This window comes from Balearica regulorum, chromosome 32 (genome assembly GCF_011004875.1).
Source record: "Balearica regulorum gibbericeps isolate bBalReg1 chromosome 32, bBalReg1.pri, whole genome shotgun sequence".
Taxonomy (NCBI): domain Eukaryota; kingdom Metazoa; phylum Chordata; class Aves; order Gruiformes; family Gruidae; genus Balearica; species Balearica regulorum.
The window spans coordinates 107,039-125,000 of NC_046215.1; the positions used below are offsets into that span (position 1 = coordinate 107,039).

Genomic DNA, 17,962 nt, shown 5'->3' on the forward strand with positions numbered 1-17,962 from the left:
GGAAGCAAAACTCCCCATGGCTCTGCAGAATGGAGCCCCAAGTTCATTGCCTCTTCTCTGCTGCAGTTGAGGCTCTTCAATGCAAAGTCTGCAAGTACAAGATCCCCTTTGTTGGATGTTTCCGGGGAGAGAATGTAACGACTTGTGAGCGGAGAGAGAAATGTGCCATCATTAAAACCTCCCTGGGTACGTGTTTCACTGGGGGTTGTCCTTGTCTTTGGAAAACAAAACTGATTTACGGAATGAATGAGGATGCAATGATGAACCCGATGTGGGAAAGGGCTAAAGCAAGGGGCCAAAATCCTTCTCTTGAGGGAGGTTGCCCCACGTATGGTTAAAACAGTCCCTTTTAGACAAAGGAGACACTCTGTCTCCCAAAGAAGCTGTATGAACCTTGTCTGTGTGTGCACATGCCTCATTTAGCTCTTTCTCTTAATTAAAACAAGCAAGGCGTGACTTCATTTGGGTGTACTATTTAAGGGACTCATTTCTCACCTGGTAACTTCAAAGTCCACTGCTGATTTTTATTAGTTTAGTGCTGCTTTCTTCTAACCATGATACCTCTCTGCCCACCACTGCTGCAGGGAAGGTGACCCTCTATTACCAGCAAGGCTGCACCTCCGCTATGAACTGCGGCCGAGAGCGGGCATCCGATGCAGAGTCCCGCCTGACGTCCCGGTATTCCTGCTGCGAGACAGACCTTTGCAACGAGGAGTGGGATGAGGACCCCACAGACTAACGTGCAGTGGCGGGGGGAGGATCAGGGCTACCGATGTGGTCTGGCTGTTCCAATGCTTCGAGTCCTCAATTTAATCTTGAACGATTATCACTGTAGATTAGGACAGTTGGACCCACTCTGTCTGCAGGGCTCCCCTATGCATCTGGCCTGATTTTATTTCAGCTCTAGCAATAAACCTGCAGGCTTATAACTGGCAGCTGAATTTGGCTCGTGTACATGTTTCCCTTCTCCAGACAGACACTTCTATTAACAGCTCTTCAGACTCGGCATTCCTGGTGGTCTCTGGAAGCAGCTTGTGGCCCTGAACATAATACTACTACTAAAACCCCAAGGGCAAGCCAAGGTGCTTTCCCCTGGTTGCATCCCACTTTTTCCTACAGTGCAAGGCTGGGAACTCTGCACCAAGGGTTGCAAAGCAGAGTGTCAGGAAGCTGCTGGAAGTCAAGACAATTAAAGGACATGTACATTTAATAGATATTAGGTATTTCACATGTCTGAACCCCAAATTCCCTTACTAGTCAAGAGAAGTTGAGTCATCCATCTAGTGCAGACAATAAATAGTCCACTGGGCATCAGAGGGAGGGTATGCTCCTTTGATTATTACCCTGAGGAGTTTGTTTTGCAGATAAACTGATGGCTGCAGAGATTCCTATGTGGCTTGGGGTTGTAGAGCCTTCTTCCTTATGTGGATATGGGTTTCTTCTGAAGCCAGGTTCAACTTCCAACCTGTTTCTGGAATGAGAAGTTTGGAGGAGACCCCTTCCAGCCTTGACTGAGCCCAAATCTCTGTCCAGTTTTGTAGCTGGCTCCAGTTTTGGGGTAGGCAGGGGCAATTCCAGTGCAGGGCAGTGATTGCTTGCGCATGTCCTACCTGGAAGCACAGGCATGAGAGTTGGAATGTGCTTGGAATCACCTAACATAGGGTGAAACTCCAAAGGACATGCAGCCCCAGGATGACTGGGTACCAAAATCCAGTCCTGCAAGAAACCATGTTATCAGGGTTGAATTTCCCTTTTTCACCTCTCCTCATGCCTGCTGGTTTTGATGTTCCAACCTCTCCTTATCCTAAACAAGCTGCCCATGGCAGGTGGGAGATATCCTGCAGGAGGTGTTTCTGCTCTTCTTTGCATGGTGCTGCCCCAAATATGACTTGGGAGGTGAATCATTCATTGATGGCTTTGGAGGAGGGATGAAAAACTTCACTCCTTCCTGAGCTCCTGCTCTTCTGGAGGAAAAGATGGGGCATTGGAGAGGGTTAAAGGGGCTGCAGAGACCCTGTGGAGAGGGTCTGGGCTTGGAGACAGGTGGAGGGAGGTGCTGGAAATGTGATCCTGGCTCTGGGCAGGGAAAAGAGCTTTGGCATGGAGGAGGAGAGCAGAGCAGGAGGAGGAGGGAAGAGATCGGTGGGTGCCCAGGATAGATGCAATGGGGGAGGGGAAGGAATGGTAAGTGAGATGGGGGGGTGACAGAGGGGACAAATGGGGCAACCGAGGGCTGGGAAGGAACAGGAGCCTGAGTGGCACCGAAATGTCGGAGACATCCAGGACTCGGGCTGGTTTCCTTCGTCATAGCATGGTGGAGCGGCTGCCGGGGGCTACATCCTGCTGGGACCCCTCGGCCACCAGGCTCACCTCCCACCTGCACCACTCTAACACTCTCCCGATGCAAAAAGTTGGGCGATTCAGGAGGATGTCCCTTTCCTACACCTCTGCTCCAAGGTATGTGGGGTCAGCTGGGGGCATAGGGTGGGCAGTGGGATGCACTTGTTTGTCCTTTTTTCTTCTTCCTTATATCCACTTTGTTCTCCTGTTTTTCCCACTGGGCTGCCCATTCTTTCTATCAGTGTCTCATTTTCTTTTTCTTTGCTATTTAAGCATCTCTGGATAGTGTGTGGATTTCTCTCCAGCTCATAGGCCACCACCTCTTCCTTTCTGCAGGCGTGATAAAAAAATGTATGTGTGACATCGGAAAAAAAAAATATAGTGTGTGTTTATTTACAGATCAAGAGAAATGGAAAGTGGAAGAGGAAGCAATTTCCCTTCCATAGGGAGTGATGTGTGTATAAATATATCAGTGTATATAAGCAGATGTAGGTAGATAAATATGCACACAGGTGGAAATTGTGGTCTGTAGAAAAATTCCTTGTCCATAGGGAGCGCTGTACATATAAATGTTCATATATTACATGTATGTACGCACATATGTCCCTATATATATGAGTGTGTCAATATGTACATACCCACAGCAGGGGGGTTGGAACTAGATGATCTTTGAGGTCCCTTCCAACCCAAACCATTCTATGAAAAATACATCTATATTCTGCTGTTTGCCTGAGTCATTGTGTGTTCACAAACTAATGTGGGTCATAGAAAGCCCTAATAGTTAGATTTTATTTTCCTGTGAGAAGATGAGATTCCTTTCCAAGCCCAGACCTGTATTCAAACTGACCTGAAAAAGCTCACTTCTAGTCCCAAATGAGCAAGTCTGGATTAGCAGTAAATGTATGCCTGAAGTCTGGTGCTCCCGTTTAGCAGATGCTGGAAAATGCAATTACCAGAAAAGTTTTAAAGTTATAGGGGGGTTCAAGTGAATACCTCTCCTCAGTGTTCTTCCTTAGATGCAGAGGTATCAGGATGAACACAAGCCCTACTACAAATCAGAAAGCCTTTACAAACCCCTGGCAGCAGGATACCAAGATGAATTTTGCTAATACAGCTCCACCAGTACAACCTCGGGGTTGGGATTTGTCTCCTCTTAGCTCCAGATGTCTCCAAGGCAAAGTGCTCAACTTGGAGATGTCAAATCAACTTGGTTGACTTTGAACAGAGCATTTATGGACAGGATCGCTTGATCTGTTTTCAAGTCCTCATTAGGAGGAGATGAATCACTCTCCAGAAGTGCCTACATTTCTCTGCTGATGGCAATGTGACACCCCCAAGTAACTAGATGACTGTCACTCACTTTTATCTCTTCTCTGTAACAAGAGCTTTGGTGGAGACAACCATGTTATAGGCAAACCCCAGCCAAGGAAGGTCCTCATATATTATCATTCCCATTTAATGCAAGACCTCCAAAGCTGCACAAAATGTTCTTGGGAGGCAAAAAGTGTTTTTGAGATGCAGGACCTCAATGCAGAAGTTAATCTTTATGGATGTGGGAAACTCACCTCTGGATCTTGATACAGACTTTGCATCCCTGTATATTCTCTTTCTCCTATTGCTTTTTATGGCCCCTGTTGAGCCCTGGAGCTCAACCAAGTCATCTGAGTCCCCAGCTGAGGCTTCCAGGGTAAAATGGATCTTTAACGAGGGCTCAGATGGTTACCTGGATCAGAGCCTAGAGCAGCTGTTAAACACAAGCCTGGGGACTCAGATTTTGCATTTAGCACCAGGTCAGCAAAAAGCAATGAGACTCAGATCTGGTGGTCATATCCAAAATGATTTCCCTTTTCCCACCTCCTTCCTGAAGAAAAAAAAAAAAAAAATAGGGAGCTCAGGATTTGTGGGGGAGCAAATGGCAGGGACCTTCCTGCTTTCTTTTTCTGCTGTTTATGCATTGTACTCTAACGTCGAGGTCTTTGTTACCAGTTTAAAGAAACTGGACACTGCAGAAGTGACCTCGGACAGCAGGCTTGTTCCTGGAAGAGGAACGCCCACATGGGGCTGGATGCCAAGCATTCATGTTCCGTGTCCAGCCCCGGTGAAATCAGTCCTTGCTCGCAGGAGAGAGGCCATGGCGGCGGTGTTTTTGCCCGGCAATCTCCAGGATGAAGCCACTTGCTCCGTCTGCCTGGAGTTCTTCAAAGACCCCGTGTCCATTGAGTGCGGGCATAACTTCTGCAGGGCGTGCATCATCAAGAGTTGGAAAGACCTAGAGATGGACTTCCCCTGCCCACAGTGCCGAGAGGTTTTCCAACAGAAGAGCTTCAGACCCAACCGGCAGCTGGCAAACATGTCCGAGATCATCAGCCAGTTCGCTCTCCGCGGGGCCAAGGGTGCCGAGGAGGACGGGCTCTGCATGAAGCACAGGGAAGCCCTGAAACTCTACTGCAAGGATGACCGGAAAACCATCTGCGTGGTGTGTGACAGGTCCCGGGAACACCGGCCGCACGCTGTGGTACCTGTTGATGAGGCATCCGAGGAGTACAAGGTACCTGTCTAACTCTGTCTCTCCTGGGGAAGACCCCCCAGGTCTTTCTGTCTCCTGGTGGTATGCGTTGAGCTGTGTCTTTGTGCTCGCTCCAATCCCCAAGCAGTCACTTGGCTTTCCCATGCTCAACCGCCCTGCAAAGAGCCGGTTGCTGCTTTCTAGATTTCCAAAGCCCTGGAAAACCCGTCTTCTCTCCAGATATGCAAAACCCTCTCATGCATTCACATCATCTCTGCAGCTGGGGAGAGCGTGGGATTAAACAGAGGGCAGCCAGGAGGCTGCGACACAGAGTGTCTCCCGTGCAAGGTCTTGCAAAAGCCCTGGGCTTGAGCCACGCGAGCATTGCGCTGCAAACGCTACCTGCGGTTACCCACCTTATCAGCAGGGTAACAGCTGACAGTAAACACCCACATCTATTTTAGGTCTGGGCGAGCATCCAAAGATGAATCTAAGTTGATTAAAGCCGGGCTGGGTTTTGCTTGTGCCAAGAGCAAAGGCGGGGGAGGCGGTAGCAGCAGCCAATGAAAACAGTGCACGTACTCCCCTCCCCAGCATCCTCTGTTTCCTTTCTTTGTGTTTGCTGCATGCGTGTGAGCTTGTGGCAGTCCTTGGGGGTTGCAAATGTTGATGTCCGGGTGAGCGTGGGCAGAGCTGAGCCAGCGTGTTCACCCAGTGAGAGTGCCCCTGTGTTTTCCTTGCAATCCTCCTTGTCTTCACACTGCTGCAAAGAACAAACTGTGTGCAGGCGGAATAATGCAGCAAAGGAAATCAAGCGCAGCAAAGGAAAGAAAGAAAACCCAGTAATATCTTCTTTCTTTGTTCCTAGGAGAAAATCCAGGGACGCTTGGACTTCCTGAAAAAGGAGAGGCAAGAGCTGCTGGAGTTCAAAGTGAACGATGATAAGAAAACCCAGGAGCTCTTGGTGCGTGCCTGCAATGCAGTGCTCTGGGGTGGTGGGGGCAAAGGTCCAGGTTGGGACACGTGGAGGGGGTTAGGACCCACCAAGCCGCCCCATCTCCTCCTTCCCACTGCTCTGTCAGTGCCTGAAAAAGGGAAATGGATGTTTTTCTCCTTCCTTCACTATAAGGATTTGCAGTATATCAGCCACTGTCTTAGCAGGCCAAAGAGGTGGGTGCTGGAGCATCCCTGAGAGCTAGGCTGGCTGTAGGGCTCTCCTCCACCCTTCGTCTCTCTTCCTCCTCTTCCTCAGCCCATTGTTCCTGGGGCAGCAGAAGGCAGCGCAGCATTTGCTGCAGGAAAGCCCCCACCTTTGCCTACTAATAACACCCCTCCCACACCATCACCCCAGAGACAAGTGGCTCTGAGTTGCTCATGTCCTCCCCCCTACTTGGGACAAAGACCATCAGGCCACCCTCAACCCATGTTTCTGCTCTACCATCCCTGTGCAACAGGGTTATTACCACAATTTGCTGGGTTTTTTCCTAGCTGGCAGGGCTTGAAATAGCACCAGCCTGCCAAGAGCCGTGGTTTCATACATGACACAAAAGGCAGAGTGTGAAGGTCCATTTTTTGAGGGCCAAGTGGACCTGTTGGACCTGTGCTGCAGGGCAGCGTAGAGTGAAGCAACCAAAACATGTTCAACCTTGTCTGTGCTGCCAAAGGGTGTGTTTCTGGGGGCAAAATGTTCCCATTTGCCCCTGGGCTTTGTCTCAGAGGCAACTTCTTGGTCTGCTTGCTGCTCCAAGTGGGTTCTCCTACACCCTTCTCCCGGTTTGGGTGGTGGGACCAGCAGATGATAACAGGGACTGGGGAAACCTGTTGGCCACCAGTCCCCACCTCTGCTTCGTTGAGTGCTGATTAACTCCTCACCACCCCAGTGGAGAAAAAGGAAGCCTATGTGTCCAGTGTAGAAGAGAAAAAACCCTGGGATCCGCTGTGGAGGTGAGGTACCTGCCCCAGACATGGTTTGGTACTTCTTCCCTCCACAAAAGAGTGCAGGAACAGAGCTGCAATGAAGATAATGGCTGTTTGTGGAGTAACTGCCCATGGTCTTTGCTATCCTGTCCTCACTCCTTTTCAAGGCCTTTGTTCAGGCATGACACATCTCCTCACCCCTCCCCAGCTGAAGGCACCCAGTCTCACAAGCAAGCCAACAAGCAGCAGCAATGACACTGGCAAGTGCTTCAAATTCACCAGGTGGCCCCTCTCCACCCCAAAGTCATTGCACCAGCTTAAAACCCTTTTTGCTGTGTTCCCTTCCCAGAAAACCATTGAGAATGAGCGGCAAAAGCTGCTCTTGGAGTTTGAGAGGCTGCGGCAGTTCCTGCATGACCAGGAGCACATCCTCCTGGGGCAGCTGGAGAAGATGGAGAAGAACATCGCCAAGAGGCAGAATGAGAACATCACTGACCTCTCCAAGGAGATCACTCTCCTCAACAAGCTCATCACAGAGCTGGAGGAGAAAATCCAGCAGCCTATGCTTGAGTTCCTCAAGGTGAGATGTTTGCTAAGAAATGAGCCTACAGGTCTGAGTTGTGACCCTTCTTCATCTTTTTTTAATGTGTTCCTGGATCCTGCAGAGGTGCTTTGAGGATAAATGTCCTTCCCCCCCCCCCCCCCCCCCCATTTAACAAGAAGATGGTGCATGGCAATGTCTGAGTGCCCTGAGCTCTGCTACACCAGCAGTAACACGCAGCAACTATCTCTGGCTCAGGAACATCCTGAAACAGAGGTGTGCTCTTCATATTTAATAGCCTCTGATAAATTTGTCTTCTGTAAATTTGTCTGGACCTTTCTAGCACCCATAAATTCTTGTTTCAAGGCATTAAAAGCTGAATTAGACCTTGCATGAAGAGCTGCCACGGTGGTACTGGCTAGATCCTTAAACCAAGCAACTCCTTTTGCAAATCAAGGTCTTGATGGGTTTACAGTGCTGAAGGTTTGTGGCATGCCAAGTCACAGATGTCCACTCCTCCAGCTTACAGGCGTTGGTGAGGGCTCGGGATGGAGCTGAGTGCAGAGGCATGTGGTGCCAGGCTCAGCAGGACACGTTCCTTGCCAATTTTCGCAGCAGAGTCCTGGCTGTAGAAGGTTGGCTGGGACCTGAAAGCAGAGCCAGGTTTTCAAGTCAAAATGAGCTATTAACCAAGCTGGAAAGTATGAGGGAGAGAGCAGATGGAGTCCAGGTATTGATTGCATTGCAAAGAAAAGCTGGAGCCAATCCAGCCCTCCCTGTTACCCAAACTCTCCTTTGCAGATGAAGTGTGGTTTGAAAAACAAACCCAAGATGTCCATCCCAAAATCAAGCAGTCCTGTCCCCCACTGAATGGAAAAATGTGAATGGGTGACCTTCTTTTAATTGGCAATGTTTTGGTTAAACTATGTAGATTGAGCTTTTGGTGCACATAGATCTGCAGAGTTAAATTCCCTCCCAGGCAGCATTGAAAGCATTGTAAATATTTGCAGATGGTTTCAGTACTTGGCTATGGGTGAAAACTCATTTCACGTGGTCTTTGCTCAGCCCTCACCAACGCACGCAAAAATGATTCTGTAACAATAGGTGATATTTTTTTTTAAAGGCCATGTTGGAAATCCTTAGCCAGCTCCAGAGTGCCTTTCCATTCCCTGGGAGGTGGGTATGGCTTTGTGTTGCCTTTGAATCACATCCAAAGTACTCGCCACGGTTTATGTTCTTCTTTATGTTATTTTAAAGGCCCCAGAAAGGGCAAATAGTGGTGTGGACTGGACTAAGCATGGGTTTCATCTCCGTGAATATTCACCATGTAGCAACTAGTTACTGAGGTATTTTAATCTACAATTTACCTCCATAATTCACCCTTCCTGAGGGCAAACCACTTCCACTGTCAGGACATGCATCCCAGGGTGGAATGAATTACCTGTTGGAGGCAACCTAAACTCTTCTTGGTGGTGACTAGACCATGGAAGTCCAAATATCATGGAGACATAGATAGACCTCCAAAGGCCCCTTTCAACCTAAACCACGTCATGACTCTATGGACATAAAGCTGCAGTATTGTACATTGAAGCGTTTGGGAGGCTTGGTTCCCCTTCATCTAAGGGATGGGCATCCTGGTTGGGTTAGATGAAGGGGAATTGCTCTTGTTCTGTCTGAGCCAGGGGAGATGTAGCACACGTTGCACAGGGATTTCATTCAGTCTCTCTTTTTCCTTTCTAGGATGTGATGAACATCATAAGCAGGTAGGTAGTGCTGCTGCTTCGCTTCTTTCATGCTTCCCCCCCCACCCCAAAACTATTTAAAGGTCAGTGTTTGCAGGCCAGATGCCAGAGGGAGGCACTGGGGTAGATGGAGCTTGCCTCCCACTCGGTGCGAGCCCCAGATCTCTTCCAGCTTCTTGTAAAACAGCATTATCACAAAGTCTTTTCCCACCAGGCAGTTTCCTCAAATGTCGAGTGAGGCCAGAAACCCCAAGTCATCTTATTTGCCTGATATGCAATTCACCCAGGGCAATGGTTTAGGCACCACTTAAGCTCCAAAAATGAAATTTAAGCTGCAGCAGGAGCAGCTGAGTGGGGGTAACCCAGCACAGACACCCTTTACACCAGCCAGCTGAGGGGGTTTTCAAAGTTGACATGCAAATCCTGGTGTCCTCATCCCAGGGGGGGTAGAAATCCCAGCATGATCCTTGCAATGTGATGCTAAGAGCACTTGGACAGACCGGTGGGATGGGGTGTAAGCATTGCACGCTGCCAACTACAAGTGAAAAATGGGGGGATAGCAGTGATTTTCTCACTGGTTTTAATTTTTTCTTTGCAGAAGTGATGACGTGAAGTGCCAGAAGCCTGTGCCAGTATGCACAGATATGAAAATGCACATCTGCAATTTCTCCCTCAAGACCGTCGTCCTTGAGAAAGTCTTAAAGAAATTCAGAGGTACGTGGAAACGAAATGGGGGGAGGGGTTAAAATAGGCCTGGCCTTCAGCAGGCGTCGGGGGGAAAAGGGATGAGGAGTACTGGGGATGCTGCGGATGTCTCGAGGTCCCTTAGCACATGCCCGGCCAGCAGTACCGAAATAGAATAGATTATGTTGGAAAGGACTTCTGGAGATGTGCATGAAGAGGAGGAGACTTGCCCTGCCAGTGAAGGAGATGCAGGATTTTTTAGAGAGGGGGAAAACCCTGAACTTGGACATCAATTTTAGCACAATAAAGACTGTGGTTTTCCACACCTTGAATAGTTTGAGGGTTGAATAGCCAAGCTTTACATTTAAATCAACAACTCCTTGCAGCATCACAGCAAAGCCACGAGATGGTGCTGGGGGATTTGGAAAGGCAGCAAACACCAAAAAGAGCAAATCTAGAAGAGAAAAATCCCTAGATGCAAACTATGCCCTGGAGCAATAATTGGCTTAAAGGATTGTAATAAAAGTTTAAAATTCATAATACAAGGAGAACAAAATATGGCAGGGCACGATAAATAAAGCTTAAATAAATCCTGCATTCATCTGATGTCCGTAAGCTTTTTTTTTTAAATAAAAATTAAAATATATTTTAGCAGGAATTTCCCCCATTGCTTGTCCCCATTGCTGGCATTGCTCCATCCTCAGCTCTTGCTGCCTGTCGAGTCCAACATCGGCAAAGACGGCGCTTTGGCAATGTGGTGTGGGTGTAAAGGACGTTTTGCGGTTCACTCCGGCTCTCTCTTGATGTTGCCATTTACTTGCCTGTCTCTTCTTTTCAGAAAACCTGCGGGATGAACTGGGAAGAGGTGAAAAAGGTAAAAGGAAAATATTTAAGATGTAGTGCCCTGGAGTAAAGACTTTAAATTGTGGTTGTAATTTGCAAAGCTGGTTTTGCAAAGCCAAAGAGAGGGGGGAAAACAGAAAAAAGGCACTCTAGATTTCTTTTTTTTTAATTTCTTCTCTCTCGATGATTTCCAGATCCAGCCTGCTCAGTTCGAGAGTCAAAAGACGATTTTTCTAGCTGACGCCGGGGATCTAACAGCTAAGCTAGGTCCTTTCTGCCTGTTTACACTTAACAAAACTACAGTGGGGAACAGAAAAAAAACAGATATTTGAACCCAAAAATGGATTCATGCCCTTTCCAGCCACAACCTGCTTTAAGTCTGCCAGATTTTCTCTGTGACCTGTGGTGAGGCTCCTATTTCCACCAGGGTTTGGGCTGCAGGGTGTGAGTGCTCCATAATCTGCTCCAGCGCAAAGTCAGATGCCTTAAATTCTGCAGAAAGCTGTTGGAATTGTGGCTGTGGGCAGGTGATTGCTTTCAAATTGTGCTGTGAGGGAGGAGACTTGCTCCTGCGTTGGCAAAGGAGCAAGTTCACACAAGAGATCATGATTTTGCAACTGGAAAAACCAGCTGGGTTGGTCCAGATTGATTCTTCCAATGGTGGATGGACCCTCTGCTTTGCTGCACCGGCGGTGGTGAGAACAGGGGAATGCCAGTGAGCCGGGAAAGCACCACGATGGGCTCTTCAGGGTGTCCACAGCCTGATCCCTCTGGCTTTGCACTGTGGTGGATGCAGGGCATGGGCAGATGCTGTTAAAATCTGCCCCCATCCTCCAGCTCCCTTGCTGTGAAGGTTGCATAGCCATGCCCGGAGCAGCCAGAGTTACCCCAAGGAAAGCCAAGCCCTCTTTTAGAAGAGAAGACTTATTCTTGCTTTTAAGGTGTGGTGGTCTTCAGCAAGGGGTTTGCAAACCCCTTGGGGAAGGCCGAGGAGGACAAGCCATGAGTGGGATCCTTTTCTTTGGCCATCCAGCTTAGAGGGGTCAGACTCTGCTCAAACATCCCCAGACACCCCTGGAAAATGCCAAGGGGGTTGGCAAAGCAACAGAAGAAAGGCTGAAGACCAACATTTAAAAGCAAAACGGCAAAAGGACCCTCACTGCATGTCCATGGTAGTGTGTGTGCATGTGTAGAGGTATAACTCGGCTGGTGCATTATACCAGCAAACCCTCTGAAAGCAGGTTGGGCCACAGCTGAGGCTGCAGAGAGCTGGGGGATCATTAGGTGAAGAAGGGACCAGCCAAAACCTCGTGGCAGTCATTGAATCCCGCTCCTCTGACTGCCTTAATTAATCTTTTCCAAAAGCTTTGAATGTTCTGATTTTTAATTTTTTTTTAATTTTTCTTTATATGATGTTGCAGCTCCTGGAGTCATATTATTTTTTTTTTTTTTAGTCCAGCCAAATCATCATCCACAGCTGAGCTGAAGTTCAAAGCCAAATCCTAATGACTCCACTGGCTGGAGATGCAAGAGGGAGGAAGGAAATTTTGGCATCAAGGAAATTTCTTGCTCATCCACTTTAGTTTCCGCTAACTTTTGCTGTTGAACACTTTGAAAGCACCTATCTCTTGGTCTGATGTAATAGTGCAAAATGCAGGAGATGTTATTTTAAGGCCAATCTCCTGTTTTTGGGGAGGAACCTGGTGCTTGAGCTTTGAGGGGAAAAAGGACCTACCCTTTCCTGTGGTTGCTATCACTTTTCCGACCCCTATGAAACACTGTGAAACTTTCAATCCCATCAGGGGTCTTTTTGGATTTCATATGCATTTTTCAGCCCCAAATCTATAGATTTTGACAGTGCATAAAGACCTTTAGCTAAATGAACTCTGGTGCAGCATCCGACACATTTCAGCTTCTAAAGTCCTATCTTAGATTCCCCCAAAAGGATCTCGTTTGATCATGGTGACTTTGCTGACTACAACCACAATTTGAGGTCACTAATGTGCTCGCTGTTTCCTTTCAGCCTGAGTTTGGAAGGGGAAAAGATGTTAGTATCGAACTTCATCTACGTGCATGTTCCCTGTAGGCTGCGCAGATGTGATCTGGTGTGTAAAGATGCCCTTAGGTCATGGCTTTCCATGAGGGCTTGTCATCATGGGGTAGTCTGGGGACAGATACTCAACAATTTATGATCTCGGGGTGTATATACCCCATCTTGTATGTTTTACATGAGCCAGAAACAAAAACAAGAAAAAAATTACCAATTTATTTGGAAAAAAAGTCTCAATCTAAGGTCCATTTTTACTGTACAATAACTGCTAATCATTTGCATGTGGTTTTATTATGTTGTTTGCTCCTAATGTCCTTACATTGTTGTTACCCCATTTCTTAGCAGCAGCATGAGTGTTGCCCTCCCATGAAGGGAACTGGGGTGTCAGTGTGGGAGGACAGACAAGTCCCCCCTGGTCAGGGTTTGAGGGGTGCTGCCTGGTGGCATTGCTGAAGGATCATGAGGTGATAAAAGAGCCAAAGACTACAATGCAGTTGTAGGTCTCCCTCTAGGACATCTTGAACCAGATCTTGGTTCTCATTTACTATGATTTGCTTTGCTGTGTTGTTCTTCACCCTTAGCTGGTGGGGCTTAAGCCCTAGTGAGGATGTAAAAAGCTGAGGTAGATGCTCATCCCATATCTTTAACTGGGACCTGCCTCTCCCACCTCCAAGTTTCTCACACATGTGGCTTGTCCCTCTGTGCTGGTAGAGAGAAGCAGCATATTTGTTAACATTTAAAATGACTCCTCTTTAAATTAGCCACAAGCCTCCAGGCTGCCTGAGGAGTCAGTGGTGAGAGGAGGCATCTCAAGCACCTCAAAGCCAAGCCAGTGTCTGAACTTGGCTTTCCTTCATCACAGACTTACTGAGGTTGGGATGTGGTTCAGCAACTGATAAAAACATCCCCAGCTTGGGCTTTTAATTGTTGAAATTCTTATTGAGTTACTGTCACTGCTGTCATCAACAGAGGACCTGACCCTGGACCCTGATTCAGCAAACCACCTCCTCATCCTCTCTGCAGACCTCAAGAGCGTGAGGATGGGCTGTAGGAAACAGGACCTGCCTGACAACCCCAAGAGATTTGACACGAACTCTCGGGTGCTGGCTACCACAGGCTTCAAGTCAGGAAGACATTACTGGGAAGTGGAGGTGGGGGCCTCAGACGGTTGGGCCTTCGGGGTGGCCAAGGAGTCCGTCAGGAGGAAAGGTCTGACGCAGTTTTCCCCCGAAGAAGGGATCTGGGCGGTTCAGCAAAATGGAGGTCGCTACTGGGCGGTCACCTCGCCTCAACGCACCCCGCTGTGCCTCAGCCAGAAACTCAATAAGGTCAGGGTGTACCTGGATTATGAAGGGGAAGAAGTGTCCTTCTACAATGCTGACAACATGCAGCACATCTTCACCTTCAACGTTGCCTTCCAGGAGAAGGTGTTCCCTCTCTTTTCGGTCTGTTCCACTGTTACCTACATCAAACTGTGCCCCTGAGGCTTCTCATGGGCTTCGCTGAGGACCTGTCTCCATGGTCTTCACTGGATGATGCCTGGACAGCAGTGATGAGCACGAGAGACTCTCAAATCAACTATGTGGCCTGGTTTGTTGGTACATAGGCAGGCAGATAGCTGGTAGGTGGAGATGATAGGTGGGTAATCAGGGAAAAATATCACAAGGAGGGTCTTAAAATCAGCTTAATCCAGAAAATAGCTATTGAAATCATCAGCAACCCCCCAGAAGGTTGTGGTCACAATCTTAAACCTATCTCTGAACCAACCCAACTCTTCAATACCAGCAGGTATTGCTGCCACTCTGGAAAAGGCTGAAAGGTGCTTTTTTTGGGGGGGATGAAGAAACAAATGTCAATGTTACTCAGGTGTGTTTGTCCTACTGGATGTGAGCAAGATGCATGTTTCTGAATTTTGGTCCTCCTGTGTAACTCCTCCTGAGGTCCCCTCCATGTAGAAGATGTTGTTTTCAAAATAACCCCTTGAGGTTATCCTGCTTTGCCCACAGTAACGTAGACTTTGGGTGCTGAATCTTGTATTTCCTCAGGCTCTCTTTACTGCTCAGCGCTCAGCAAAATCACCCATTTACCTTCATCTTCTGTTTTCTCTTTCTGGAAATCCTCACTATTTGCCAAGACAGCAGCTATTCATTGTGCAGCTTGCGTTGTCCACTGTCACTTTTCCCAAAACAAAAAATGAGAAGTGTATTATTGTCTGAAGCAATGAAAAATATGGTTTCTTGTTTTGGGGCATTGTTGGTTGGCTTTTTAACCTTTTCTAGAAAACATACTAAACCTCTTTAGGAAATACAGGGGCAGGGGAAAGCTTTTTTTAATCAAGAACAACATTTCCTGGCCAGTTCTAAGATAAGAAAAAGACGTTTCTGTGCGCAGCTGATCTTCATATGTACTTTACACATACTGGCAAAACCCTGGTCAACTCCAATGACAAGAAATTGTGGGTTGCAGAAGTGCATTTCCTATGTTTTAGGGGTTTTAACCCATTCTCTGCAGTAAATCCATGTCACAGCAGCAGAATAAAATGAAAATGCTGTAATGGGTAGTTGCCCTAAGCACCTTCAATTGCTTGTGCTCTTTGTTGTGAAGATGTGTGGCCTATCAAAGGCCACCTGACTTGTGCAAAAGGTAACATCAAAACTCAAACAGAGCAGAAGTGAATGCAACATCTTGATGTTGCTAACTTGGTGAAGAGGTGCTTTTTTTCCCAGGTTTACAGGTGCTTTTCCAATGTGTTGTTGAAGGCTTTCTCGGTGCACAGCTGAGCCTTTAGCTCGTGTCCCAAATAATGGAAATCTGGCCAGCAGCTGCTGGAGATGAAGCACAATCCATCTCCTACCTCTTCTATAAGGTGTACTAATGCAGAATCAGGTGAATTTAAGATGCCATTAGTCATAAAAAGAGCTGGGGGTGACTGGTTTAGGCATGAACATCTCCATTTTCAGCTGGTAGGTTGTTTCCTACCCTGAGAATCTACTTTGTTGTTGTTGTTGTTAAATGAGTTTGGCTTTAAATCCACATTATTTAAAGCTGCAGCAACTCTTATAAAGGTCAAGCTGTGAACAGGTGAGCAAAATGCCTGAATTTTCTAAGGCCCATCCATTGCTGAAGCTATGCCACTGTATAAATAAATAAAAATCCCAAGAATAAGAAAGGCATTAGCAGGAGACATGGTATTTCTTTGGTTGTGACTTGGTGTTCATCTTGCTTGTATGTGAGAAAATGCTATTTCTGCAAAGCACGGGAAGCAAAAAAACATTGCCCGAGTGGAATTGAAACCTCCCAGATTGTTGCTAGCCCATGTGCTGGAAATAAAATGTGAAGGTGCTACCTGAGCTCATCTTCTCCTATTTATTATTCCCAACTGCTAACAGGCTGGAGAGCATCAGAATTGTGGTTTGAAGGATTGTCCTGCTTGGTATTTAAAGAAAGAATTTAAGTGAAAACATATATATATATTGGGATGGGTTGGTGGGGTTTTTTTCAACATCTGTTAAGTACAGACCTGATGTCTACATATTCCTCAAATTAGGGCTGCAATAGAAAGCCGAAGATAAAGACTGAGCCGACCTTTGCCTTTAGATGACCTTAATGGGGAGAAATGGGCACCACCACCCCGGTTATTCAGGCAGCAACATGGAGATTTCCTCACTGCCTGTACTTTGGCCAAACCTCCAGGAAAAAAAAAAAAAAAAAAAAAAGATGCTGGAGGTGCTAAGGGCTAAAGCCTGACTCTTGCAGGGGTTCTGTATGGGGGCTGAACCCCAACTTTTGGTGTTATGGGAGTGTGGAGTGGGCAACGAGGTTTCTGGCCACACTCCTTGCTGCTGCTTGTCACTGTTTTAGCGGAGCTGGCCCAGGCTGATGCCTAGGGAGAGTTTTGGGGCGTGGTGAAGATTTGGAGCGATGTAGCCAGTTTCGGGGTTCCCCCGTGGACAGCACCGCGGAGGGGATTTCTTCCGTGCTGGCTCCATAGCTCAGGGGTTAGAGCACTGGTCTTGTAAACCAGGGGTCGCGAGTTCAAATCTCGCTGGGGCCTCTGTCGCGCTTTATGGCTTTTTTTTCTCCCAAAAGCACCATCGTTTTCCTCCCCGCCGGGACCGGGCGGGACCGCGGGCGGCACCCGGGGGTGGCCGGGACCGGGAGCGGGGAGGACCCGTTCCGAGCACCGACACCCGCACCGGGAAACCACTTTTCAGAGCGGCTCGTTGGTCTAGGGGTATGATTCTCGCTTTGGGTGCGAGAGGTCCCGGGTTCAAATCCCGGACGAGCCCTACTTCTTTTTTTTTTTTTTTTTATTTCCCCCCTTCTTCCTCTATTTTCTTTGTTCGTTTTGTGTTGTTTTGTGGGGATTTTTTAATAATTATTTTATAAATAAATATTTTCAATATTTTAATTATTTTTCCCTTCCTTCCGCAGCTATTTGAACTCCCATTCCAGCTGCAGCATGCTTGGCAGCTCACTGGGAAAACCCACGGCAGGGAGAAAAAAAAACCCCAAACAAACAGGTTTCAGGACCTTTTTGCCGTTACGTGCTTCAGACAGGCATCTGAGTTTCCCTGTTACTTGTAAATGAACTCTTCCTGCTAATATCTTTTGTTACCCTCCCAAGCCATACAAAGGCAGCAATTGCTGCACACAGCCTCCCTGGCTCTCTGCTTTTGCATAAATCTATTTGTGCACAGCAACGTAAATTCAGCATTTCCCATTGCGCAAGAGCTGTGGATACACAGAAATGCTCCAGATCTTTCCCTCATGGGTTGCTACCTCGCCTGTGCTGGTCTTGGCTGGATCCCCATGGAAAAAACAAATAAAAATATTTTTTATTAATAGCAACTGTGAATAAGCAGCTCCTGCTGTGTGTAACTCTAGAAATAAAAATTATTTAGGAGCTGGGGTGAAGCAAGGTCAGGACAAGAGATGGGTAAGTGAGAGAAATAAGAGAGGTTTGTTTGGGGTTGTTTTTGGTTTTTTTTTTTTCACTAGAGGAACCCAGAAAAATCTGTCTCATTTTAACAGTTTTGCCAAAGAAGGATGAGCAAGAGCTACTGCAACCCTCTCTTCCTCCCATAAGGAATATACTATTAAATATTTCCCAAGTAATCTGTAGAGAATAATAAAGGGTACTAAGTTACTCAAGCAAAAGCACAGAAAAATAATAATCAAAGACAGTCCAGTGCCTGTGTATGGTTGTATGCACACCCTCCCCACCAGCAGCCTTGCAGGAAGGTGGAAACTGCACAGAAATAATATAATTATGGCCAGAAATAAAGAAAAAAAAAAATCACATTAACAAGCCTTTTTCTACTGCTTGAACCCGTCGA

The 17,962-nt window shown here is 47.2% G+C and overlaps 1 protein-coding gene and 2 non-coding genes across 4 annotated transcripts; all 3 read left to right on the forward strand.

Moving 5' to 3' along the window:
* The first annotated feature begins 4,323 nt into the window (after positions 1 to 4,323).
* Positions 4,324 to 15,973, forward strand: LOC104633025 (E3 ubiquitin-protein ligase TRIM7). Of its 2 annotated transcripts, XM_075738352.1 has the most exons (8): positions 4,324 to 4,888; positions 5,715 to 5,810; positions 7,113 to 7,343; positions 9,045 to 9,067; positions 9,645 to 9,760; positions 10,569 to 10,604; positions 10,768 to 10,840; positions 13,593 to 15,973. In XM_075738352.1, exons 1-7 carry the CDS (start codon positions 4,406 to 4,408, stop codon positions 10,812 to 10,814), a joined length of 1,032 nt encoding a protein of 343 aa, XP_075594467.1. In that variant the 5' UTR covers positions 4,324 to 4,405; the 3' UTR covers positions 10,815 to 10,840; positions 13,593 to 15,973. The 2 variants fall into 2 exon arrangements, with proteins under 2 accessions (XP_075594467.1, XP_010297401.2); XM_010299099.2 differs by lacking the exon at positions 10,768 to 10,840 and having other exon boundaries at positions 4,336 to 4,888.
* Positions 15,974 to 16,604: 631 nt separating this feature from the next.
* On the forward strand, positions 16,605 to 16,677 carry TRNAT-UGU (transfer RNA threonine (anticodon UGU)). The gene has a single exon. It is a non-coding gene; the product is annotated as a tRNA-Thr (tRNA).
* A 163-nt stretch (positions 16,678 to 16,840) lies between these two features.
* On the forward strand, positions 16,841 to 16,912 carry TRNAP-UGG (transfer RNA proline (anticodon UGG)). The gene has a single exon. It is a non-coding gene; the product is annotated as a tRNA-Pro (tRNA).
* The last annotated feature ends 1,050 nt before the right edge of the window (positions 16,913 to 17,962 follow it).

Coding starts and splice junctions, on each gene's coding strand:
- LOC104633025 (XM_010299099.2), top strand. CDS start 4,406: ATGCCAAGCATTCATGTTCCGTGTCCAGCCCCGGTGAAATCAGTCCTT. Junction 9,761..10,568: donor AGTCTTAAAGAAATTCAGAG/GTACGTGGAAAC, acceptor TCTTCTTTTCAG/AAAACCTGCGGGATGAACTG. Junction 10,605..13,592: donor ACTGGGAAGAGGTGAAAAAG/GTAAAAGGAAAA, acceptor TGTCATCAACAG/AGGACCTGACCCTGGACCCT.